This window comes from Sus scrofa, chromosome 14 (assembly GCF_054392235.1).
Source record: "Sus scrofa isolate SSC_HxYL_T2T_F1_AM1 chromosome 14, Sscrofa_HxYL_maternal_Yorkshire_Landrace_v2.0, whole genome shotgun sequence".
In the NCBI taxonomy this organism is placed as follows: Eukaryota; Metazoa; Chordata; class Mammalia; order Artiodactyla; family Suidae; genus Sus; species Sus scrofa.
In genome coordinates, this window is record NC_139396.1 from 66,339,127 (window position 1) to 66,366,003 (window position 26,877).

Sequence of the window (26,877 nt, forward strand, 5' to 3'; positions counted from 1 at the left end):
CTGTGGCTATTCTAACAAATGAACATAAACTTGGTGGCTTAGACCAATAGACCCATTCTCTCATTTCTAGAAGCCAGAAGTCTAAAATCAAGGTGTAGGAGTTCCCACCGTGGCGCAGTGGATTAATGATCTGGCTCATCTCTGTGGCATTGCTGGTTCAATCCCCAGCCTTGCACAGTGGGTTAAGGATCCCATGTTGCCGTGGCTGTGTCATAGGTCACAGATGCAGCTCAGATTCAACCCCTGGCCCAGGAAATTCCATATGCCGTGGATGCAGCTGGAAAAAAAAAAAAAAAATCAAGGTGTCAGCAGGATAAAAGGCTCTGGGGGAATCTGGTTCTTGCCTCCTCCAGTTTTGAGAGGCTTCAGGGCACCTTGTTTTATGGTCACATCACCCCAATCTCTGCTTCTGTCCTCACATGACCCCTCCTCTGTGTCATTTCTCCTTCTTCTTCTGAGGACGCCTGTCATTGGATTCAGGGCCCACTCTAATTCGACTTGATCTCTTCTGGTGATGCTTAATTGCCTCTGCAAAGACTCTTTCCAAATAGTGCCATTCACTAGTTCCAAGGACATATTTTGTAGGGACCACCACATGATCCACTATAAGTGAAATCAGGATTGATGTTTAGAATGGAGCTTCCTGGTTCCCTACACACACCACACCCCCCCACACACACATCCTCCCTGGCCCTTGCCATCACAGCCTGCCCGTCCCACCACACTCATGCCCAGGGACAGGGACAACAGGGGCAGTGGGGCCCAGCTTTCAGGGCCAGCCTGTTCCCATTTAATGAGGAGAGAAGACTGAACTCTTCTCAATGATACCAGCATCAACCCACCCACCTGCCTGGGGACCCATCTCTTTGAGGAAATTTATGGCCATAATTGAGCTGTGAAATTATGGCTACCAGCACCTGAGCTCTGAGAATCACTCGGGCACATTAAACCCACCCGCAAACGCCCCTTAATGCCAGAGCCGCCCTCACAGAGCCTGTAAAACAGAGGGTGGCAGAGAATGGGGGCCCCTGTGGGAGCTGCCAAGCCCCCAGGCCTGCAGCAGCCTCTGGAGCTGGGGACAGAGGCCTGGGTTTCCTCCCAGCGCTGCCTGGTTGGCTGAGCTGGGGCGGGTCCCATGCCCATCCCGGATACCAGCAGCCTTGTGGCACCAAGCAGGTGCACAGAACAGCAGTAGTGGCAGCATCTTGGAGACACTCAGAGATGCAGGACCTTGGGACCACATGCTGAAGCAGACCTGTGTGGGCACAGTTGTGTTTAAGAAGTGCCAGCAGGAAGCAGAGTTCGGAGCATGATGCACACAAACCCAAAGCACCCATGAACCCAGACATCCTCATGGCCCCCACCCAGCTCACAGCCTAACAGATGCTTGAGAAGGGAGTAATAATTAAGCCTCATGGTGAGATCTTTAGTAGTTTCTCAGCAATTCAGTCTCCAGGACCTGATGGGGGCAGAGGGGTAGGAACAAGCAAGAAAGTCAGACACATGTACAAGGTGACCTCAAAACTTCTTACAGTTCTTTTTTCTTTTTCTTTTTTGTCAGTTTCACATATCAGAGTTTAAGATACTCAAAGGTTTTCAGTGATAACCTCGCTGGGTTAAGACCACCAAAATGATTTGATTTTTTTATTTCCTTAGACCTAAGCTTTTTAAAAGCTTAGGACAAATGAAATCCTATTTCGCAAAGAAGATAAACATACAAAAGCCACTGCCCTGAAGTGTTGACTAGACTGAGGACAGAGGTAAATAACAGCAAGAAGAACATAGGCTACAGTCTCCTCAAAGGGGTGTTGTGGACAAGACTTCTGACCACAAGAGAGGCTGCTCAGATCCTCATAAAACAGCCTCAAACCACCAAGGCAGGAGGCCACAAGTTGAACCAGGATACCAGAGGCTGCTGGAAGGGGCTGTGGCAATCCAGGAGGACTTCCTGAAGGAGGGTGATCTGTCCACCCCCTGCCTCAGTGACATCCCCTCCCCAGCAGACAGGCTTTCTATCTGCCCGGCTGGGGCATGGGCCTGGGCCTGGGCCTGGGTTTGCTGTCTCCTGGCCACACGAATTACCCTCCGCAGCTGTTTCCAGTCTCCCACACTCAATCGAGGTGAAGATGCACTCAGAAGTGAAGTCCCAAATTAGGTCGTTTGGAATACCTAACCAGTGCAATTAACGGATCCCAAACACTGTTAATTATGTTTCCCGTGGCCAGTGTACACAGAGGCTGATCGATTATTCGCCCTGTGCTGCCAATTATAGAGGCACCACAGCATCAAAGCTCGGGGGGTGGGGTTGGGGGGGCTCTGAGCAAGGCTTCAAGCAGACCCGCCAGCTTGCCTTCGGGCTGTGGCACCAGCAGGTTCAAGGCTGGATAGAGCTGGACACTCAGGCCCAGAGAGCAGGAGCCCATGTCCCTTCAGAGGGAGCAAAAGCCCTTCTTTCTGTGTGTAAGAGAGCAATAGAGTGTGATGGGATGTGTGTGTGTACGGCATACATAACTGCAGGTTCACACGGGCGAGCATGTATAGGGGCCTACTGGAGGGGGGTCTTAGGAGGCATGAGTGTACCTGTTTGTGTTTGAGAGCTAGAGGTCAGCATGAGTGTGGTGCACATAGATTTGCAGACCAGGTTGAGTATGGGAATCGGTGAAAAAAGTGTGCATGCAATTTGGGGGCCCACCCATAAGCTCACAGACTACGGGGAGAGACAAGGTTCATGCAATGTGCAGAGTGCTTCAAAAGAGACTTGTGGAATGATGAGAGTATGTATCAGGGAGGGCTTGCCTGAGGAAGTAGCAGCTGAGGTCTGAACTAGGTGAAGAGCGAAAGGGACAAGCATTCTGGGGGAAGGGAACAGCACATGCAAACGGTCTCAGGGGAAAGGAAGCAGAAGCCCTCGACAGGTTGAATGGAGGGCAGTGTGGCAGGCATCTTGAGAGTGACGTGAGGCTGAGAGTGACTTAGCCATAGAAGGAGGGTAATGGGGCCATGGGGAGTTTTAAGCTAGGGAGCAACGAGGTCTGAGATGGGTTTAGAAAGACCCTTTTGGATGCTGTGTGCAGAAAAGACTGGGGGAGGGAGGCAGCTGGACAATCCAGTGGAGGCGATGGTGGCTGGCAGTGAAAGGGGGCAGTGGGACAGGGAGAAGGAGCTGAGAGATGTGAGAGAAGTCTTGGTGGCAAAGAGCAGAGAATGTGATTGCCATAAGTGTCTGGTGTGGGCAGTGGGAGGGTGCCAACCATGACCACTGACCCAGGGCCCTGGATGCCGAGCAGGTACGCAGTGGGGGAGGGGTCGCTCACAGTGCCCTAACATCTCTCTCAGCCCTCTCACACTTCCTCCTCACAACTGCACTCACTCAGAGACATCCTGACACACTCCCATGCACACTCACTCACATATTTATTCTCCCACATTCTCTACTCCCACGGACACATAGTCCTTGTATCTTGCAGCATGGACTGGGTTATGCTGCATTAACAAACATTCTCACACACCCATGCTGAATAACAATAGAGGTTTCACTCACCTATACCCTACCTTGCTTATAGCACAAAAGCAGCCACAGGTGATACATCATGAACAGGCACAGTTGTGTTCTAATAAAACTTTATTGGCTCATGAGTTATGGTTTGTCAGCTCCTGTTTAAAGGGACCTACAGATACCAAGCCTTTCTTCTTATTATTTCTGACCTATCTTCTTTCTTAACTCTTCCTACTTTAAAAGGTCTTCCCACTTTCTTTATCTTCATAGCCCAGTTGACAAGAACAAACTTCCCCCTAGATATGCACTGTATAGATGGGGAAAATAGCCCAGAAAAGAAGGAAGACTTGAACTTAGGGGGTGTGTTTTTTTTAACTACTTATTGAATGAATGGGCCTTGGAGATCCAATCCATAGCACTTGGGTCCCAAATTGCCAATCCCATACCTATGGCAGACATCACTAATCAATCCCAGAATACTTTGCCACCGAGCATTGATTTGGTTTCCATATTCTCAAGTCAACACCCCAGGCAGCCACCTCCATTCAATATCAATGTAGAAGAAGAAAGGGGATTCAGATGAACCTATTTTGCAGATGAGGAAATGGAAGCAACAGAAGGTCCCCTGAGAAGTCTCTGTGGACCAACTGGTGCCCTCTGGCTGCCTGCTTCATCCAGCCTCTCCAGAAGCTCCAGAGAAGCCCTATCCAGCTGGGTGCTGGGGGAAGAACAGCTGGGCAGATGGCGTGGGCTCCTTGCAGCACTGCTCTGCCCGTCCACACCATGATCGCTGCTCTGGCGACGTCCGTTCTGTTTTCCGTTGCCTGCTCCCCACAGCTGCTCTTTTGAAAGCCCTGCGTGGGAAGCTGTTGCTGCATCTCTCTGTCCCCTTTTCAGACCATTGTCCTCTCATTGGCGCCAGCCGTGTTCTTCTCTTGGCCGCTTAATTAACAGTATTATTAATGCCAAGAGGAAAGAGTCACCCAGATCCTTTCTCATAGCAACTCATACTTATGAGTACGGGCTGCAGGCAGACAGGAAGCAGGGGCTGATGCCAAGAGATGCCCCCCTCCCCACCACTGGGGCCCTTCACTTGCCAACGCCTAGCTGGACCACATGGCCCCACCTCCAGGGCAGTCAGGGAAGAGATGGCTTGCAGCAAATCTGTCTGGAGGCACCCATACCCAGTTGGTAAACCCTGCTCTGAGCAATGAGTGCGTTTTAAATCTTTGGGGAGAGGGGTTAGAGCGCCATCCCTGGGATGACCTCAAAACCCAACAGCCCTGTCTTCTACATGCCAAGAAGAAGCAGAAGAAGTAAATGGAAAACATGCACCATAGCTGGGTGACCTTGAGCCAAATCATCACTGTCTCTGTGCAGTGATTTCTTCTGTGTAAAAAGTGCTTACAGCATGTGAGGTCCTGGGCTTAGCCCCCATGTGCATTATGTCACCTGTTCCTTGTTCCAGTAATCTACTGTTTCATAAAAGATCACCCCAAAACTTAATACCTTAAAGCAATAACAATTGTTTTGTTTGCTCATGAACCTGTAATTTGTGCAGGTCTCAGGGGGTATAACTCACCCCTGATCCACACAACATCAGATGCACCAACTCAACTATGTGGTGGAGGATCAACTTCCAAAAGAGTACATTCATGTGGCTAGCAGGTTGGTCCTAGCTTTGCTTAGGAGCTCAGCTGGGGCTCTACACTGGCGGTGGAATGGGGGTGGGGGGGGTCTCCATTCCTCTCTACAGGGCTGCTTGGGCTTTCTCACAACATGGCGGCTGGAATCTAAAGATGAACATCCCAAGAGAACCAGGCACAGGTACCTGGCATTTTTATGACCTAGCCTTGGAAGTCATAGTGGCACCTCCACTGTACCCTATTGGTTGAGGCAGTCACAAATGCCCACCCAGGTTCAAGGGGAGGGAACTTAGACTCCACCATTTGCTGAGGGACTGATGAGGATCTCCAAAGGTATGAAAGATAGGAAATATGGTTGTGACCATCTTTAGAAAATACAGTCTATCATGTCCTTCAAATAGCTGTAAGGCAGGTATGATTATTATTCCGACTTTACAGATGAGAAAAAATGAGGTTCAGAGAAGTTAAGTAATTGGCCCAAAGGCCCACCGCTAAGTGACTGAGCAAAGATTTGAACATATCCAGCGTGACTTGAAAAAAACAGGTTTTCAATCACTTGATTTTTCTTTTTAGCTGCAAAATGTTTCTTTCTAATAAAACCATCTGGGGAAAGACTTGTGGGGTGGAGAAGGCATGTGATCCCATTTGCTCTTTAGGCAGAGCCCTCTGGCCATGGTATGGATGATGGATGATTGGGGGGAGCAGTGCAGCTGGACTGAAGGGGGTTGGTCATTCTGCAGCTGGAGAGGAGAGCAACACTCAGCCCTTGATGCTCAGTGGAGGGGGGGAAAGAGCACCTGGGACTCCTGTTTGAGGATGGAGTAGAGGGTCAGTTTCGGCTGGGGCCACTGTGCCTTATCCATAGGAAACTCCAGCAAGACAGCCCCAGGGATAGAGGAGCAAGAGACGCGAGGAAAAGGAGGTGACTCATCGGAGCCCACACCAGGCTGCCAGCTGGGCCACTCTGACGTCAGCCCGAGGCCTCTGGCTGCCCTATCCCCATGTCCCAGGATGCCTGGGGTGCTCCTTATGTGGTGACTTTGATATGAACACGTTTTAACTATAAAAAGAGGGGTTTAAAAATAGCCACCTTGTCACAAGGGGTAGGAAAAAGAGACACCCCCTCCCCACCTACGGGAGTGAGGTGGGAAGTCACCATTGCTTGGCAGAGCTGTGCCCATCCCTGCCAACCCCCTCCCCACCACCCGGAGCTGAACTGAGGCAACTTTGCAGAGATTTACTGAAGCCCTGAGCTCAGGCATCTTCCTGCTGCTTTAGGCAAATCACCCTGGCCATCAGTGACGTGACGTCTGCCTGCTTCTTTCTCTCCCCTCTCAGGGCTCAGCGAGGCAGAGAAGATATGCCCGCAGTCATCAGGAGCCAGCTGGCATCTGGGGAAGCCTGCAGGGTGGCACTCATAGCCTGGTTCTGGACACCCGTGTAACTGGGCTTCAAGCCTCTCCCTCTCCCATCCTTGCTGGGTGATCTTGCGCAAGTGATTTGACCTCTCTGGGCCTCTGTTTTCACATATGTAAAAGGAGTCCCATAACACAGAGACCAGAGAGGTATTGGTGGGGGTGAGGGTGGGGGCAGAGAGGGCAAGGCATCTAGAAGGTTGGAACTAGAATCCCTCACATCTATCCTACAGGTCCAGCAAGTGCCCAATTCCCATTAAGACACTCGGCAGAGAGCATGGCCCATGGGGACAGCTTCAGCGCCTTCAAGCTGTTTGATTAATGTTCCATTTAGTGCAATAAACAATACAATTACTCAACTCTTGCAAACTCCACTCTGAGCGGGGTGGGCAGGCAGGGTGGGCAGGCAGGACAGGCCTTCTGAGTCAACCCTGCTATTAATTAAGGCACTTAAGTACAGCTCTAGAAACCTATGTCACACCTTCTCAGCTGCTGAAAGGGTGGGTGTGAGGGGTGGGTGAAGATGGTGTCTTGGGGTCCTTCATTATGGCGCCCACAAAGTAGGCACAGCCAGAGATGGCCTAAGAGACATATTCTCCCTTTCTCCCCTATTGTCACTGCCTCTTTTCTTGGTTCCAATAAACCCACAGGACAAAATAATGAAATCACCTCAGTGGTATCCAATGCTTATCTAGAGCTCAGCTGGCTGTTGGCTGATCTAGGCTGACCTGGGCCACATGCCTCTCAACCTCCAGGAGGCTAGCCCAGGCTTATTTGCATGGCAGCAGGGCAGGGGTCTGAGAAAGAGTAGAACCAGCAAAACCATCTTTAAAACCCAGCGTCGTGGCTCAGTGGTTAACGAATCCAACTAGGAACCATGAGGTTTTGGGTTCGATCCCTGGCCTCGCTCAGTGGGTTAAGGATCCGGCATTGCCATGAGCTGTGGTGTAGGTCACAGATGCAGCTTGGATCCCAAATTGCTGTGGCTGTGGTGTAGGCTGGCAGCTACAGCTCCAGTTAGACCCCTAGCCTGGGAACCTCCATATGCCATGGGAGTGGCCCTAGAAAAGGCAAAAATAAAAAAAAATAAAAAATAAAAATAAATAAAACCCAGCTTGGGACTGGCATAATCACATTTTTAGCACATTCTATTAGTTAACACAAATCACATATCCAAACCAAGATCCAAAGCATAGGAAATAGATTCTGCCTCTTGATGGAAAGAGAGTCAAATCCACATCACAAAGAAGCACTGATAAAGGAAGGGGCCAGGAAAAAGAACTGTCTTTTTTAATCAGTCTGACTCCACCAGCCCCTCTAGTATAGAATTTATGTGTACCATTTTGGAATAGCACAGACATTCTGTGACTGCCTTTTTCTAGCCATGTGGCATCTGGTGAGTTGTCAACCTCACTAAGATTTTCTTCATCTGCATGGGGATACAAATGGTATCTACCTCATGGGGCCATATGAGAACTAAAAAACATGGTGTATTTGAAGGGATTGCCACACAGCATACGCTCAAAAAATCTTTACTGACCATTATCAACACCACCCTCGCAGACCAGTTACAAGGGAGTTGAAAACAACCTGAGTTTGAATTCTGGCTTTGCCACTCGCCAGCTATGTAACCTGAGGTGAGTCTCTTGACCCCAGTGCATCTCCATTTCCTTATTCTATAAAGTGGGGATATTCATTAATACCACCTCCAAGGGCATGGCATGATGCCATAAAATAATTCCTGCAAGAGACTTAGCTCAGTGGCTGGTACAGCAGATTTCTTGGGAAATAAGGGTGATTGTGACTATTGATATCTGTAAATAGAAATATTAATACCCATCTCAGAGAGTAGCTCTGAGGAACAATGAGGGTAATGAACCAGTGGAGACACCTTGGAAGCCAGGAGAGGCATTTGTCAACATTGTTATAGTCTTATGAGACAGAAACACAAGTCCAATTAGCTTCAGCAAAGCAAAAGATATTCCTGGCTCTTGTCACAAAAACCCTCACCTTTATCTTCATCTGCTTCTCTCTCTATGGGTGATCTTCTTTCTCTCAGACCAGTCTTTTCACAGAGCAAGGGACTTCTCACCTCTACGGAGGAAAATGAGTTGCCTTCACCCAGCCCAAGAGCAGAAGTCCCATGTAAGGCTCTGATTGGTCCAGTGTGTGTCACATGCCCATCTTTAGACCAATCACTGCAGTCAGAGGGTGGAATATTATGATTGGCAGCCCCCATCAGAAGCATGTGTTAAGAAGAGGAGGAATAGACACCTGGAAGAAAAAGGAAGTTGGATAAAACAAAAATACCTTCGTTGGCTCTGCACCACACTCCCCAGTTCCACCTGCCCCATTTCACAGAACAAGTCCCTTACATCTAAATGAGGTCAAAAGACTTGCTTAGGTCACACAATAGGAAAATAAAACATCACCCCCAACACTATGTGAGACTGTGTTTAACAGAGAGAAGAGTCTCTCTTGTCTGGGCAGCCTGCTCAGCACCTCGCCCAGCCTGGCTGAATTCCCCTGCATCTTGGTCCCTGTCCATGTGTCCCTGGCACATTCACAGGATGAGCCATGGCGTTTGGTTGCTCACGCCTGGACCGGTTGCCATAGCCTAGTGCTGCCGGCCATTCTGCTGAGTCTTGGCATTGTCAAACATCTCAGAAGCAATTGCCCACATATTTTTGGTCTAGCCAAGGCCGCCTGCATTTGTCCAGCATCATTTGCTGTATATTCCAAGAGAAATTGAATCCACATGGACCAAATTCCTCTGCACTCATCTCACACAGGCGAGGATTTGGCATAAAAGAACTGAGGACTATGGAAAGGCTTCTTCTTCTTCCCTGGGGACCAGAGCACCACCACCAATGCCAAGAGGATGACAAGCTCCCAGCCAAAGGTGCAGTCGGGACCTTCAAAGTCTCCACTCAGAGGGTCAGAAAAGGACAAAGGCCTCAGATGAGAGAAACTTCCTATCTCGGTGCCCCTGCTGGGGGAAGGCTAGGGCACAGCCTCTCCCACCTGCTGCTGCCTGGAAGCAGTGGGTATGGAGTCCAGAGCTCTTTGTCAGTGCTCTATTGTAAGGCCACCCTAGCACCCCCACCCCCTCTACTCTACCATTCTTCAGCCAGGTGGCCACAGGCAAGCCTCAGTTTCCTCATCTGAAAAATGGGGATAAAATGTTATCAGTCCCCTAAGTTCCCCTGTGGTGCCCGTGGGTTAAGGATCTGGCATTGCCGCAGCTGTGGGGCAGGCTGCAACTGTGGTGCAGGTTCGATCCCTGGCCTAGGAAATTCCACATGCCACAGATGTGTCCAAGAAAAGTGATGTTGATCCCAGAGGATAGTCATTTAATAATAAGAATGGAGTGAGGAATATAAAAGTCTATGTTAGTTGATAGCAGTATTTATGCTGTTGCCACCACCAGCACCACCATCAACATCATTACAATCATAACCATCATCATCATCTTCATCAACGCCACCACCACCATTACCACCATCACCACCACCACCATCACCATCATCACTACCACCACTACCACCATCACCACCACCATCATGACCACCACCACCACCACCACCACCGCCACAACCACCCTCACCACCACCACCACCATCATCACCACCACCACCACCACCATCACCATCATCACTACCACCACTACCACCATCACCGCCACTGCCACAACCACCCTCACCACTGCCACCACCACCATCACCACCACCACCACCACCACCACCACCATCACCACCACCACCACCACCATCACCATCATCACTACCACCACTACCACCATCACCACCACCATCATGACCACCACCACCACCACCACCACTGCCACAACCACCCTCACCACCACCACCACCATCACCACCACCACCACCACCATCATCACCATCATCACCACCATCACCACCACCACTACCACCATCACCATGATCACTTATAACCATCACCAGCATCACCATCATTATCACCATTTCATCATGACCATTACTGTCACCATATCATTTCTTTCATTAATACCATCTCTATCACCATCACCATTAACCAAAGCCTACTGGTCAGTCTAGCCCTGATAGCTTCATTCCCAAAGCCATCATCCTCCTCCAGGTTACACTCATCTCTAGACACCTCTCTACCTCTAGTCTCACTCCTTCCAAAGCCACTGCTCCTGCTCAAAGCCCTTCCTTGGCTCCCATCACCCATCAAAAAAATCCCAAACCCTTTTGTAGGGCACTTCCCCCTGGGGATCCTTCCCGCTCTTGTTACCCACACCCTACAGTCCTGGCCACATCAAAGAGTACCCCTCTCTCCCAAATCTGCCGCCCTTCCCCAGGAACCCCAAGTGTTCCCTCCCACTCCTCCTTGTTCCCTGGTAAATGCCCAGTGGCTTTTCTGGGATCAGCTCAGATGGCGCCTTAACAAAACTGCCACTAAATTCTAGCCAGACAGCATTGCCTACAGAAGGCTCTGAGCTCCTTTGTTTAAAAAGGAAGGTGAGTAAGAGCTGGAGAGGAGGTCGAAGACACATTAGCACCCACAGGAGCCTCTCCTTGATGTCACGGAATTAGAAGGAAAGAGCCACCAACAGGAAGGAGTTCAAAACTATTCAGTACATGTCCACTCAGTGGACAGCACCTCACCTTTCAAGACCCACCAGCAGGTGTGACCTGCCACACAGGGTGCTTCCTGCAGGAGTCTATCTCCCCAACATCCTCTCTGAGCAGATCCAAGCCCACAATTTTAGAAAGTTTTCCTCTTTTATGGCTGAAGTTACACCATTTATCTTTGAAGCAGAGACAGAAAACCTGACGCTGCTCTTTGCAGTCTCTAGGAAGGACTTAGTTTCCTCGACTCTACAAGGGTCAGTGAGAGCAAAGGACCTCAGGGAACCCATCCTGTCCTGAGCAAGAAGACACAGGCTGTGAATCTGGCAGAGTAGTCCCCTACCTGGCAGAGCCACCCACCCTTATGTGAGAATAGGAGCTACACTGCCCGAGGCTGGAAGAAGCGTGCTTTGACCTTGGTGTGGACAACGATTTCTGCCCCGTGCCTGGCTCTTGTGGAGACAGAGTGGTGCTTTCCAAACACTGTTCTGGGGACCCTCCACCAACACTAGCCATGCAGGACCCACAGCTCTCATCCACTCTGCTCTGAGTTTCCCTGGGCAGAAGAAAGGATTGGTGAGGGAGCCCAGGAAGGCTAGAAGCCCAGATGGGCCACACCCGATGCCCACCAGGTCCCTGACACTCCTTTAAAGCTGTAGCCTTCGTAACAGAGAAAATGGCTGTAACCTTAAAAAAAAAAAAAAAAAAAAAGATTTCGGAGAAAATGCAAATGACACAGGAAAATGAGCTGCAGATGGTGCCTGCCTCCCAAAAGAGTGCCTCCCTGGTCAGAGCTTGGGCGGCTGCAGGCCTCCCACATCCAGCTCAGTAATTCCATCTTTCGGGAAGCTCTTCAAAGAAACCACTGAGCCTATTTTACAGCTGAGAAAACTGAGACCCCAGGGGCAGCCTGGCCTCCTATAGTCACTCAGCCAACAGGAGATCCAACAGGACTCAAACCCAGGTCCATCCAACATCCCAGCGTCCACACAGCACTCCTCCAGTCCCAGGTGGAACTGGTTCTGGGAACCACAGACGACTCAGGCCCTACCTTGCCTGCCATGAAGTCACTTCAAGCTGGTCATGACCATGGTGAACACTTCAGAAGCCCATCACTCTCCCATCCCCACAACCACCTTTAACACAAAACGGAGAAAAGATTCTAAGAAAACATGAGGGTTTGGGAGGGATACCACTGGTTTCCTCAGTCATAAACCATGTGCGGTGACTCCACAAACCTCCAGGTACCTGTAGACACAGCAGGAGACACCACCCCACACACCCCAGTGTGAGCCCCATGGGACAGGGCTCTGCTCTGTTCCTCACTGGGCCCCCCAAACCTGAAGCAGTATCTGGCACACAGCAGAGGCTGGATAAATACTTGGGGAATGAATGAATGAACGAGTGAGTGAATGAATGAATTACAGCAACAAAGAATCACATTCTGTTATGTGCAACCCTGGAAATCCAAAAAGGCTCTAAAAACAGAAAGTTTGTTTTTTTTGGTTTTTGTTTTTTGGTTTTTGTTTTTGTCTTTTTGCCGGGCCTCATACATACAGGAATAAGTTTGTTCTGTTTACCTCAGTATCGGCAGCAGCCAGCCCAGGGCCTAGCACACAGTAGGACCTCATTAGATACGGGTTGAATGAAAGGGGCCCCTTTATTTATTTATTTATTTATTTATTTGTCTTTTCCTCCTGTGGCATATGGAGGTCCCCAGGCTAGGGGTCTAATCAGAGCTGTAACTGCCAAGCCTACGCCAGAGACACAGCAACGCAGGATCTGAGCCACGTCTGTGACCTACGCCACAGCTCATGGCAACGCCAGATCCTTAGCCTGCTGAGCAAGGCCAGGGGTCGAACCCACAACTTCGTGGTTCTTAGTCGGATTCGTTAACCACTGAGCCATGACAGGAACTCCAGAAAGTTCTTATTAAATTCACTTCCTTGGTGTCTTTATTCCACTAATGAGTGTATTCCAGTGATGTCTAATATCTGATTGCAGCCCCCTGGAGTGTCACTGAGCACATGGTCTAGGTCCTGCCTTACTCATCTTGTAAGTTCTCCCAAATTCTGGATTTGGAAACATAGCTGGCTCCAGGGCTTCCATGCAAGATGGCAGGCTCAGGATCTACATCAATATTCAACCCCAGATATTATTAATATAACAGCTACAGGCTATAACTAGCTATTGCGGACTCTCATCATCCCCCAGTCACCCCACCTCGCAGATGGGTAAGTCAAGGCTTCCAGGGGCAAGGTCCTCAGGGTCATGCAGGGTTTGCGTGGCAGAAGTAGCCTTGTCAGCTCTTGCTGGGCGGGGGCTCTGCCCTCCGCCCTCTGCCCTCCCCCTCCCCCTCTGCCTGGCCTTGGCGCCTCAATGAGCCCTTTGTCCTCCAAAGGGCTCAGGACTCCTGAGGGTTCCTCCTGGGGACAAAGGCTGGAGGAGTGGGGGATGCTTAGGGTGGCTGGCTGGCAGGGGCTCCAGAGGCAGCACCAGGAAGAATATGCTCCTGCAAGTGGGGCATGCAGGGAGGGGTAGTGAATGTGGGACAAAGGCTGCAGCCACGGTGCATGGGGGCCCTGATCCACCGTCCCCAATCCTATGGACCCCTAGTCCCCACTCTAACCCCCATCCCTCTGGACAGATCTGCAGGGCTCTCGCCCCAAAGGGAAGGAGGTCCCACCTCCCATAGGAGGGCTGGAGGGGAGAGGACTGGAACCCCCCCAACCCCTGCCCCTGGCCCAACCCTCAGCCCAGAGCCTTTCCCTCCCCAGTATCTCCTCCCCACCTCCTTAGCCAACAACAGCCAAAAGGATGGGAGATATGACCAGGCCCCACCCTAGGCAAGGAACAGAGCATTTATCCAGTGATTACTGTATGCAGGGCACAGAGCAGGATGGGGAGAGCAGAAAAACTGGCCCCTGGAACCTGAAAGACCTAAATCAGGCCTGTGTTTGCCACTGGCAGGCCGTGTGCCCTCAGGTAAGTGGCTGTGCAACTCGGAGCTTCATTTGCATCACCCAATGGGAGCTGGCCTATCCTGGCCCTAGACTGAGCATGACCAAATCCTCATGGCCTCAGGATGGGGAGCTGCCATCATCGGCCCAGGAGACCTCATCCAAGTGGCTTCACCTCTCTGTGTCTCAGCTTCCTTCTGCAGAAAATGAGGTTCATAATAGAGCTGGGGTCCTAGCTGGCTGTTAATATAACTCATCAGGGGAAGTAGAATGCTTCAATCAAGCCCCTGCATATAGCATTATAACAGGAGTGTTTCCCATTTTTCTTAACTACCTCCATTTTGCAAAGGGAGAAACCAAGGTTAGTTCTACCACCAACCATAGCTGACATGTACCAAACGCTTGCTCAGAGAAGCCCCCATGCTAAGCCCTCTTACTGCATTTAATACTTGCATGACTATTCAGTAGGTGCTCAAATTGGCCCCATTTTGCAGATGAGGAAACTGAGGCTTAGAGAACAGCTGCCAGACAGTGAGTAAGATTGAGAGCTGACGAGCCATCTGCCTCCCAGCCCTTTCCTTCTCCCCATCACCTTCCACATCAGAGATCGAGACTAACATCCCTAACTGGACAACAAAGGGGACAATGCCTGACCCAGTTTCCAATTCCTCCTGCATCCCCACCTTCCCTGGGTGTTTCCTAAAATCCCTATAAAAATACAAAGAGAAAAGGCACCCCCTGCCAGCTCACAAGCCCTGGTCTTCCAAATGTGCATCCAGCCAGCCACTCACCTCCTGGGCTACTTTGCCCCAGACTTCATGTCCTTGAACTTTGCTTTCCTCATCATTGTGTGAGCGCAGCCCCAGATGTGTGGACCAGCCAGACTGAAGAGTCTGAGCCATCAGCTCTCACCCCCACACACAAGCCCCACTCGCAACACATTGCCCAATAGCAGCCAAAGGCAAGGAGAGTTTTGAGCAAGAAAGGGGCCCCTTTGGAGTTTCTGTCATGGCTCAGTAGTTAACAAATCCGACTAGGAACCATGAGGTTGCGGGTTTGATCCCTGGCCTCGATCAGTGGGTTAAGGATCTGGCGTTGCCATGAGCTGTAGTGAAGGTCACAGATGTGGCTTGGATCCCATGTTGCTGTGACTCTGGCATAGGCTGGCGGCTACAGCTCTGATTAGACCCCTAGCCTGGGAATCTCCACATGCCACAGGAGAAAAAGACCAAAAAAAAAAAAAAAAAAAAGAAAGAAAGGGGCTCCTTTCATTCAACCCGTATCTAATGAGGTCCTACTGTGTGCCAGGCCCTGGGCTGGCTGCTGCCGATACTGAGGTAAACAGAACAAACTTCCTCCTGTATGGAAGAGAGCCTGGGCCTGGGTCTTGGGACAAGGGACAGTTAGTGGCAAAGAGGCATGGAGGCAGGTTCTGGCTCTGTGACTGACTGGCTGCATGACCTTGAATAAGACCCTGGACATTCTGACCCTCTGTTTCTTCTCATGTACAATGGAAAGATTGAGCAACGTTTCTGGGAAGTCTGGGTCAGGATGGCACATGAGGTGCCCAAATGCAGCCTTGAGCAATTCCCCACCTCCTAGTGATGAAGTCACTGCTTTTTCAACTCTTTCCAAAGTTTTCCGTAGCTTCGAGGAGAATGTCTCTAGTCAGTGCTCTCCATCCTTCACCTCTCTCTCAGACCAGTTGACCTCATTTTCAAAACAAAAAAAAAACAGAGAGAAGTTCTCAGGTGGGAACCTTCACTAATGATACTGTCGTGTTTTCAAGGCATTTATTTATGTAAAATTTTTTTTTGTCCTTTTGCCTCTTCTGGGGCTGCTTCCCGTGGCATATATATATAGAGGTTCCCAGGCTAGGGGTCTAATCAGAGCTGTAGCCACCGGCCTACGCCAGAGCCACAGCAACGTGGGATCCGAGCCGCGTCTGCAACCCACACTACGGCTCACAGCAGTGCCGGATCCTTAACCCACTGAGCAAGGCAAGGGAACGAACCCGAAACCTCATGGTTCCTAGTTGGATTCATTAACCACTCCTCCACAACAAGAACTCCTCAAGGCATTTATTTTAGAATTGTGGTAGCGCACAGGGAAATCTTTCTTCCCTCTCTAGTTCATCTTCAGAGAGAGCTTGCCAAAGTTCCCATGTGAGCCCAGCTCAAAATTTATCCATGTAGCAAAAGAGGAGCAACTAGATCAACAGACCAGAGGGTCCAAAAATAGACCTGCATGTGCACAGTTAAGTGATTTTCAGCAGAGATGCCAAAACAGTCTAATGGAGGAATGCAAAACCTCTTTGACCAATGGTGCTGGGATAACAGGATATTCTGTAAAGGTGAAGAACTCTTACCTTTGTTTCATGTCATATGCAAACCTAAATCCAAATGTATCATAGAAAGCTCAACGTGAAAACTACCCATAAAACCATAAAGCTACTAGAAGAAGGCTGGACCCTAGGGAAGACACAAATGGCTCTTGCCATAAAAGGAACTTGATAAAATGGACATTGTGGAACTTGTAAAATTTTTAAAATTTTGCACTTCAGAAGAGACCCTGAGAACAAAACACAGACTTGGAGAAAATATTTGCAACACAGAGAAAGGGCTTGTTTCCAGCATATATAAAGAATGCTTAGAATTCAGTATTAAAAATATGGAGTTCCCATTGTGGCTCAGCAGTAACAAACACAATTAGTATCCATGAGGATGTTGGTTTGATCCCTGGCCCCGCTCAGTGAGTTAAAGATCTGGCATTGCCCTGAGCTGGGGTGTAGGTCACAGATGAGGCTCGGATCTGGTGTTGCTGTGGCTGTGGCATAGGCCAGCAGCTGCAGCTTCAATGCAACACCTAGCCTGGGAACTTCCATATAGCCCTTTAGTTCAGCCCTAAAAAGAAAAAAGAAAAAAAAAAAAAAAGACAATAATTGGAAAAGGATTGAACAGACATTTCACAAAAAAAAAAAAAAAAGATATACGGAGAACAAATAAACACATGAAAGTACACACACAACATTGTTAGAGGGGAAAAAATTACAGCCACAAGGAGATAGCATTGCACATACACTAGAATGGCTAAGTTAAAAAGACAGATAATAGCAAATGTTGGCAAGGATGTTGGAAGGAACTGGGAGCTCTCTGATGCTGCCAAAGGGAATGCAAATTGGTACCACTAAGAAAAATCGTTTGGCAGTTTCTTCAGAAGGGAAATATACACCTCCTTTATGACTCAGCCAAACACTTGTTACCTGGATGTTCATTGTAGTTTTCATCCTAGTAGCCCAAAACTGAAACCACCAACATGAATAGCAACAGGTGAATGAATAAGCAGACTTGGTATATCCGTACTGTGAAATACTTCTCAGCAATAAAAAGGAGTAAACTACTGATTCATGCAACATCAAATACATTACACAGGGTGAAAGAAACCAGCCCCCCAAAGTGCCAGCTGTGTGATTTCATTTACAGGACATTCAAGATTAAAGAACAGGCAAAACTCATCAGTGATAATAGAAATCCCATCAGTGGTTACTTTAGGGATGGGTTGGTGAGAGCCACACCTGTGGCATATGGAAGTTCCCAGGCTAGGTGTTAAATTGGAGCTGCAGTCAACAGCCTATACCACAGCCACAGCATCGTGGGATCCTTAAACCACTGAGCAAAGCCAGGGATCGGACCTGCATCCTCTTGGATACTAGTCAGATTCATTTCTGCTGAGCCACAATGGGAACTCCCTCATATTGTATCATCTTGATAGAGGCTTGGGTGTCACAGGTGCAGACACTTGTGGAAACACATCAAATTATAAACTTAAGATCTGTGCATTTCACTGTATATAAATTATACCTCAATTTTTTTAAATGTGCAAAAGGGAGAGTGGGGAACCCTAGGTTCAGTAAACAAACCAAAACCTCCTTCCAAGATGCGAAATGGTGTGGCTGCTGTAGACAACAGTGTGACAGGTCCTCAGAAAGTTAAACGTAGAGTTTCTGTACAACCAGGTAATTCCCAAGAGAATTGAAAATGATGTACATTCCCACAAGAACTTGAAGGTGAATGTTCACATAGCAGCCCTACGTACACTAGCCAAGAAGTGAAAACAACCCTAATCAAGGGGTGAATGGATAAACAAAATGTAGTGTATTCATTCAACGGAATATTGTTTAGCCATAGAAAGGCCTGAACCTTGAAAACATTATGCCAAGTAAAAGCAGACCAACATGAAAGGCCGTAAACTCTATGATTCCATTCATATGAAATGTCCAAAATCAGCAAAGCCAGAGAGACATGAAAGTAGATGCGTGGTTGCCAGGGGCTACCTGGGGTAATTGGGATTGACCGAAGATGGGTATGGGGTTTCTCTTTGGGGTGATAATACTGTTCTGGAACTGGATAACAACGATGGTTGCATGACATGGTAAACATAATAAAAGCCACTGAATTATACATGTTAAAATCATTAAAATGGGGTATTTTGTGTTAAGCAAATTTTATCTCAGTAAAAAAAATAATTCTCCAAAGATTCCTGGGACACCTCATCAGACTATGTTAAAATTGCCATTTTAGGGTCTTATCCCCATCCTATAATACTGTGTTATAACGGCAAAATTTGCTCCTCACTCCCAATTACTTCCAGGTCAGGTTAGCCCAGTCTGGGGACAAAAGCTTGGCATCGGCCACGCCCGGTAACTCTGTTACAGCACCACTGTGGCACCCCACCTGGAGTCCTTCCTGCTACTCCGCTTGTCAGTTAGGGAAATCCATGTTGTCCTCCGGTCTTGGGATGCTTTTCTAATTTTTTTAAAAAGAAAGTGAGATGGGGTGTCCTTTTCGTACCCTCCTCCAGCCTTGGAAGGGCAGGAGGCCACCTTCCACCTGACTCCTCCTCCATCTCCACCTCTCCCGCCCCCATGACACAGCCCTCGGCTCTATGGAAATGACAGTGCTGGGTGGAGGAGGCCACCATTGTGACATGGACAGTGGGACATCTATTAAGACGGTGTTTCTGCTGATATAGAACATCCAACCTGCAAGGAATCCCACCCTGTCCTCCCCAGGACCAACACACATCCCAGTGTTGCAGCCCCATCCCTGTCACATGATCCCATCCACCCCCGACACTCTGCCAGTCCTTGGGTCTTTTTGGTTCATGAACCCTTCACTCACTCATCCATTCATTTCACACCAAATGCCATCCCCAAATCTCCTCATTCTCTCATCCTTCTTCCCCTCCCTGGGTACCGAACATGGTCACATACCACTGTCACTTTGGGCAGGAGACCTTTAAATGTTAGAGATTTTTAATTTAGTCCAAGCTAAAGCAAATATAGAGGCCATATCCTTATAACAAATATACTGTTGCATATAATGTCGATCCTTGAACAACAAGGGGGCTCAGGGCATTGACCTGCCTTCAGTCAAACATCTGTGTAAAAATTACTTTTCTTTTTAGGGCTGCACCCACGGCATATGAAAGTTCCCAGGCTAGGGGTTGAATCAGAGCTGTAGCTGCTGGCTTACACCACAGCCACAGCAACGCAGGATCTGTCTGCAACCTACACCACAACTCAAGGCAACGCCAGATCTTTAACCCACTGAGCAAGGCCAGGGATAAAACCCACATCCTTATGAATACTAGTCGGATTCATTTCTGCTGTGCCACAGCAGGAACTCAAAAATCTGTATGTAATTTATAGTCAGCTTTTCTTATATGTGGTTCCACATCCATGGAGTCAACCAATTCGGATCATGCACTACTGTCGGATTTACTATTGAAAAAAAAATCTGTATATAAGTGGACCCATGCACTTCAACCCATCTTCTTCAAAGATCAGCTGTATAAAGAAAACTTTAAAAACCAAAGGGAAGAAATACAACAAAATTTCTGCCAAATTAGGATCCATTATATGCTGAGATGAATAGGGTGAACTCCTATTCGTCCTTCAAAATTCTACATGGGCATGACCTGCTGGAGGAAGCCTTCGCTAAGTCTCCTGCATCGGGTTCATGGATCTCACAGAGTGACATTCATCCCATTACCACCATGAGTTATCGGGCACATTCCCCTCACTATCACCTGTCAATTTGCTTGTTTATCTCCCCCTCCACCCCCCCCCCACATTTCCCTCTTTGTAGACTGAGGTTCTGCAATGATCTCAAGTCTGAGGCTGCAGGTGCCAGAATGAAGCTGCTGCTGAAAGTGTGGCCCATGGGACCGCCAGAGCTTTTATGGGGGCTGTGAGCTTGTGCTCATAATAACCTTCAAGCTGGATGTGATTTGCTCCATTTTAGACCATAAAATAGAGATGGGTTAAACCACTTGCCCATGGCCCTCTGCTGAAAACTGAAGCAGCAGCATCAGCCCCAGGACAGCCCACCTCCAAAACCCCATCAGCTGTGCTGTGAGCCGATCATGATCATGACAAGATGCTAACAATTAATGCATGTGGAGCCTCCCACGTATCCACACAAATCATCTCTTGTCACGACCCCACGATACTCATCTTGTAGATGAGGAAACGGAGGAGCTGAGGACCTACGTAACTTTCAAGAGGTAACAAAGCTTACTGGGATCTGAAGAGAAATGCCGGAGAACAACCATCACCCAGCACAGACACCTGGATGGCCTCCCCCTGATCCCCTCCCTCCCTCCTGCACCAGTGGTTCTCAGCCCCAGGGTTCTCACCCCACACAGGATTTGGGGCAATGTTTGGAGACTTTGGGGGTTGTCCCAAGGGATCGGGGAAGGAGAAGAGGCACCACTAGCATATAGTGGGGAGAGGCCAGGGATGCTGCTAAACTTCCTGCTATGCACAGGACAGCCACCCTCCCCCACCACAAAGAATTATCCATCCCAAGGGTCAACAGTGTGGAGTAGAGACGCTGAGGTAACCCAAGTCAGAACAGCATCAATGCACACGAACATGCGCAGGTGTGCACATGCGCACACACACACACTACATCATCCAGACCCACACTCCCATCCCCTATGGAAATTGAAAAGACCCATGAAAAAAACGGAGGGATTGGGGGGAAAAAATAAAGCAAGCCCTGCCCACAAATGTACCACAGTCACCATTAACGTCATATTTATTGTTATTTAGCTGCTCAGGAAAACATATACAGGTATATACAATATGCATGAATACAGAAGACTGCACTTTACATATTTTTTTAAAAAAGAAAGAAAAAATAACACTCAATTTCATGAGCTATTGTCACAGTCTTCCAACCAAGCATTTCAGAAATGAATTTCTTTTAAGAGTCAAAAAAGATTACAGGATTGCCTAACACACAGCAGAGTTAAGTTTTCATATTTTACATGTGCAATAACGTTTTTCATAGTCTTTCCCGAAGAGTTTGTTATGAAGTACCGATTACCAGTGTTTGGAGTCTCGTGGGTTGCGTGTGTTTTTAATTTGCTTTTATTCTTCCCATTAAACCAAATGTAATGAAATAACATCCCTTTGCTTAAGGCTATTTTTAAAGCTGTTCCATTCTGGGGTCGTGGGGAGCAAGAATGTTTTAAACTTCAGGGGTGTCGAAGGTTGCTCGGACCATGAGCTGATGGACCCAACACAGGGAAAGTCAAAGACAGAAGATGCTGTGCTCCCCAGCCTTAAGCAATTAAGGAGAAATCATTCCTGTTTAAGAAAGAGAAGGATGACACTTTCAAAACAGCTGTACATTGTGGAATCAGAGGGGTCGTGGAGGTGTGCACAGACTCCGGCTGGCTCTCCTGCAGCGCATGGCAGGCGGGACAGTCCCTCCCCTTTTCTCTCCTTTGGTGGTGGAACATGGGGCTGAGTCAGCTCCCACCTTCTTCCCACTGGTCAGTGCATACCACCTGCTTCAGCCTGCCCTCTGTGGGGACCAGGATCACCCCCTGGTCAGACTTCCCTGGGCCAGAACCTTGGACCATCCAGGCTCAGACCCGAGCCAAAAGGGCCGGCCGAAGGAAAGACGAGGCGGGGCGGGGAACAGAAAGAGCAACACTTTTCTGGACGCTCTTCTCCCTTTGCTGAAAAGTTCTTTGAAATAAACAATGTGGGTGTTGTATGGTAAGCCCAAAGCCTTCAGGTCACTTGCTAAAAAAAGCCGGGTCTGCAAACTCTGGGGACGTGGGGCGGGGAGAGGATGGAGGGGGCGCAAGGCTCAAAATGGAGCATTTAGTTAAGATGTTCCTTAACAGAGACTGAAAGAAAATAGAAGCGTTACCAATTTGGTGAAGTGCTATCAGTCGCTTCTTGTCCGGTCCCACCCCGCAGATCTGAGTGCCCCCTGCCATGAGTCATAAAAGCCCTTTGTAGTCATCAGTGGCACCCAAAGATGTCCACCCCTGCCAGCGCTGGGCCTCCGCTGACCGTCACCCTGGGCGGGCCAAGTAACAGCCCCTAGCTGAGTCCAGGAGCCCTGCTCTCTGCTGCTCTGCTGCTCCTGCCACTCCCTCACCTCTACTCAGAGGAGAAGTTATGCCTTCGTGAGTCGCTTGGATACGGCTCTGGTTTTGGAACAGGGTGAGATTAAATCAAAGGGGGGCAGATTATGGGGTTTCAAAAAGAAGGCTCAAGAATCCAATTCACTAGATCCAATCCCTTTTTCCCTCCTCTAGCTCTCAGGAGTCTGCAAACCCCTGCAAAGAATACCCCCAGGCTCAGAGAAGGGGGGCTTGGCAGGCAGAGCCTGGGTGCGTCTTCGTTCACCGAGCACCTCAAAAAGCACTAAGGAAACCCTGGTCCCTCCTAAGGATGGAGGGCTGCCCAGATGGGAGGCAGCAAAGTAAATGGGGAGGGGAGGCAGAACAGGAGAAGTCAGGGAGGTAACCCAGCCCCACTCCTTCCCCCGATGCCTGCTGAGAACAGATGTCGGATTGATGCTTCGACTCCAGCACCTGGGAGACCCAGCCGGCTGGGAGCCTGCAGGTCCCCAGGGACTCTGCAATCTAGACAAGCACCCTCCCCACACGGACCCAGGCTGCGCGGCACAGCGTGAAAACTCAGAGCCTGGGCGTTTGTGCAGAGAGGCCCAGAAAAGGAGAGAAAATACCACTGTCGAACCTTCCGCCTCCTTCCCACAGAGCGAGCTGGACACGTCATCACCTCCACTGAAGTGAGAGGCAGCTTCCAGCAGAACAGAGCTGAGGGCTGAGCGTGTGTTTGCAGGAACGAAAATATATATCTCTATTTTCTCAGGGAACAGACAAAACAAAATCCCAGGCAGAGTACCTAAGGGGGGCATTAATTGTTTGGCTCCTGCCTGACTGATGACAGTTGGGTGTCAATATATAATATTGTGATGACAATTTGACTCTCACCCGGCAATATTTCAGAACTACTATTCTCCAGGATTTCCATTTTAATAAGCAGTGAACAAAGCAAAAAGCAAAAAAAACCAAAACAAAACAAAAAAAACAGGCGGTGGGGAGGAAGGTGGGGACCAAGACTAAAAGGGAATAAAAAAGGAAAGGAACTCTTGTCTTATTATGAAATAACAATACTTGGACATACAGCAGCACAAAAATAAAACAAGGAAAGAGGTCATCTAAAAAACGTATGCCAAGATTACAGAAAAAAAAATGGGAATCACCTAGCAGGAAAAAGGCTTCAGCAAAAGTTTGCTAACTGCAGAAGGGTTAACACTGGTAACATACCGTGGCTGACGAGTTTCATTTTTAAAAAAATTTTTTGAGGTTTTTTTTTTCTTTTCCCTTTAAATTAACCCTTTCCGGTCCATATGCCACTAAGCAGGTACCAACCTAGAAAAAAATCATCCACTCAGCAATAGTGGCCTTTTCGGATTAACAGGAGAGGTGGGGTAGGATCAGGTGGAGGGGGAAAGAAGAGGCAGGGGAGGGAAGGGCCTGGTGGGGAGGGGGTGTATCTTGTTAGTTCAAGTCAGGGCGGCCACGAAAGTCCCAAATCTGTTGGAAATGTCGGAGTGCAGGGACCGCCAGGTGGGCACGGAGGCACGGGCCTTGGCATCCCCCACGTCGTCTGTGCAGTGGACAGACAGGCACTGCAAGTGGCTGCCGGGCTGGGTTGCCGAGGCCTTGTTCGCGGGGAGGTCGTGGGCTGCAGAAAAAGAAGGCAGAGAGAACTGTTAGCTGCATGCTGACTCTGTGGGAGGCCCTCATAGGGGGGTAGAGTGGAGAGGCAGAAGAAGAGAGGTGGTGCTCAGGCCTTCTTTTCACACCTAAAGATGGTCTAAGGTGATCTAAAGATGTTTGCTTCAAATCCTCTAGCTATTGCCTCTGACTTGGGTTGTGAGATCTCAGCCAAGGGAAGAATTCCTGCTGGATCTGTTTCTCCAACCCCCTTGGGATATAGGAAAGTTAGGCAGGATAAACTCAGGATATGCCCTTCTCTGATGGACTAGAGTTCCCAAAAGATTAACTGGATCTGGAATAAGTTGGGAAGGCTTCCTGGAGGAGAGGTCTCCAAACTGGGCATTGAAGGATGTGCAGGAGTTCATCAGATGCAATGAAAGGGGGAGAGGAGGATTGTCTAGGTCTAGAATACAGCCCATTCTCTTGTCATGCTCCAGACAGATGTTTGCTAAGGGCCTATTCTATGCTAGAACTTCCTTATCCAGTGCCAAACTGCTCAGAATGGTAGAGACGAACAGTGTGGACTCCCCAACCATACCAGTGGTCTTTGCTGCTGCCATGAAGGGACTTTAGGTGATGGGGTGAGGAAGCCTATTCCTCTCTGACATCCTTAATGAAAATCCCCTCAATTTCCTCCTCACTCAGTCACACAGCACCAGAAAACATCACAGACCATAGTAATGTTTAATTAGACACATTTGAGGGGAAGGCAATTTGACAACCATTCACACATTAGTATGAATTAGATTAGAAGAGACCAGGAATTTGGAGTTCTGAGGCAGGCAAGGAAAGGAGGCAGTCATTTCAGAGGACTGCTAACTTATTGCTGCCCAGTGACCAAGGGTTCTGTTCTGAAGCCTATTAAAGGTTGATGATTATTCTCATTATTCCTTTGTCAGAGCCTGACTCCCAGAGAGGCGAGTGACCTGCCCAAGGTCACAGAGCCAGGATGGGGCAGAGTTGGGTTTGAAGATGGGCTAAAGGTCAACTTCTGACTCAGCAGAGGTGAGAAAAGCTAGAATGGGGGGTGGGGGCCCAGCTCCAGCCAAGGGAGCACACCCAGATACTGAACTCCACAACCGGCCCGCCCTCCTCAGCACACTGTGCAGGCCCAGCTAGGGCTCCATGCCAGGCAGGAGCCACCCCACCCATCCCGCCCTCTGGGATGGGGGTAGGCCTCCCCCGGGAGTTAAGCCATGCCCTGCAGAGAAAATCCTCTCTGAGGGATGGGCCCAGGCAGCTGAGGCCAGGTCATGACTTAACTGGGTTTGGGGCCTCCACCCTGGAGCCCCAGTGACACCGGCTTTGGGACCTGCATTCTTGGGAGGAGCTGGAGCTGGGACGGAAGATGCCCTCCTTTGCTGCTTCCATCCTTCATTCAATTAATGTGCCTTCACTGAGTCCCTACTGTGTGCTGGACGTGGTGCTAAGGCTGCAGATTCCAGCAGGAAACAAGACACTGTCTTCCTCCTCCTCTTGCATCTGATGATGAGGCCAGGCGACAGTGTCGCAGCACAGTCACTCTGGAGTCACAGACTGGAGCTTGAATCCCAGCCCCTTCCACTCCCATGCTGTGTGGTTGGTGGGGTTGACACTTTCCCTCTCTGAGATTCAGTTCTACTCATTGGTAAAATGGGAGATGCCATCTCCCTCAAGGCCTTGTAATGTTCTGGCAAACAGAGAGATCCCCGGACAGGGCTGCTGGGACTGTCATTAGTCTCTGGGGTAGGGGAGGGGAGGCAAGAGAGGGGGGGGTCCTTGCCACCATCTAGCAGCCTCCAAGCCTTGTCCTCTCCTGGAAACTGACCAGCCTGTCATGTTCCTGCCCATGAAGCTGGAATCTTTGCCCATTTCCTGGAGGGGGAAGCTGAGGTTCCAAGCCTGAGGTTTCAAAGTTGGTTAGTAGTGGTGGAGCTGGGATGCTGGGACCCCAGGAAGCCAGAGAGATCAGATTCAGGGTCCCCTCATCCACAGCGACCCTGGATCCTAGCAATGCTGATGCACAGCCCTCAAGCCTCTGCTCTTGAGCCCACGCTTGCCTTGCTCCCAGCGACATCCTGCAGCCTGACACCCCAAATAGAATTTTGCTCTGAGCACTGCAAGATCTGGATTGGGGGGAAGAGGAGCATCTGCCAGAGCGAAAGAAAGAGACATTCTGAAAGGGGTTCCTTACTTCACCTTACATTATCTGAAGGAGCTGACACAGCAATGCTTGTGCCCATTTAACAGGTAGAAAACCAAAGTTTCTTGCCAAAGTTTGCACAAAGAAAGACAAGACCCAGACATAAGCTCCTGATACCTGGCCCCCTTGCTCTGTAGCTAAAGAACTAAGAAGGTGGAGAAAAGTCGGCATGTCCAGAGCTTTGTGCTGGAACAGAGGAGGACCAGAACTCTTATGGGAGCTGGGTTTGCTCAGAGTGTTCCAAATGGCCAGATTTCCTGAAGATGCTCTCCTCCTGAGTTGCAGACAATTCAATCAAATATCGTGCACCAGAACCAGAGACAGCTGCTCTTCGTACTTGGGGTAGATTTAATGAGGGCGTGACAGGCACACAGCTGAACACTTCCGTGTATTATCTAATTCCATCCCCCAGCAAGCCTAGCAGCCAGGCAACCCTTCTCCCC

At 49.2% G+C, this 26,877-nt stretch overlaps 1 protein-coding gene across 3 annotated transcripts in view; it reads right to left on the reverse strand.

Moving 5' to 3' along the window:
- Nucleotides 1-21,218: 21,218 nt before the first annotated feature.
- The window catches only part of MN1 (MN1 proto-oncogene, transcriptional regulator), a 48,125-nt gene continuing 42,466 nt past the window's right edge, over nt 21,219-26,877 (reverse strand). For all 3 annotated transcript variants that reach the window (XR_014825835.1, XM_084993543.1, XM_021072488.2), the window contains one exon: nt 21,219-24,217. Coding sequence is in view for 2 of the 3 variants with exons in the window: in XM_084993543.1 (XP_084849669.1) it covers nt 24,036-24,217 (182 nt within the window). In the remaining variant the exon portion in view is untranslated. The remainder of the gene's footprint in view (nt 24,218-26,877) is intronic.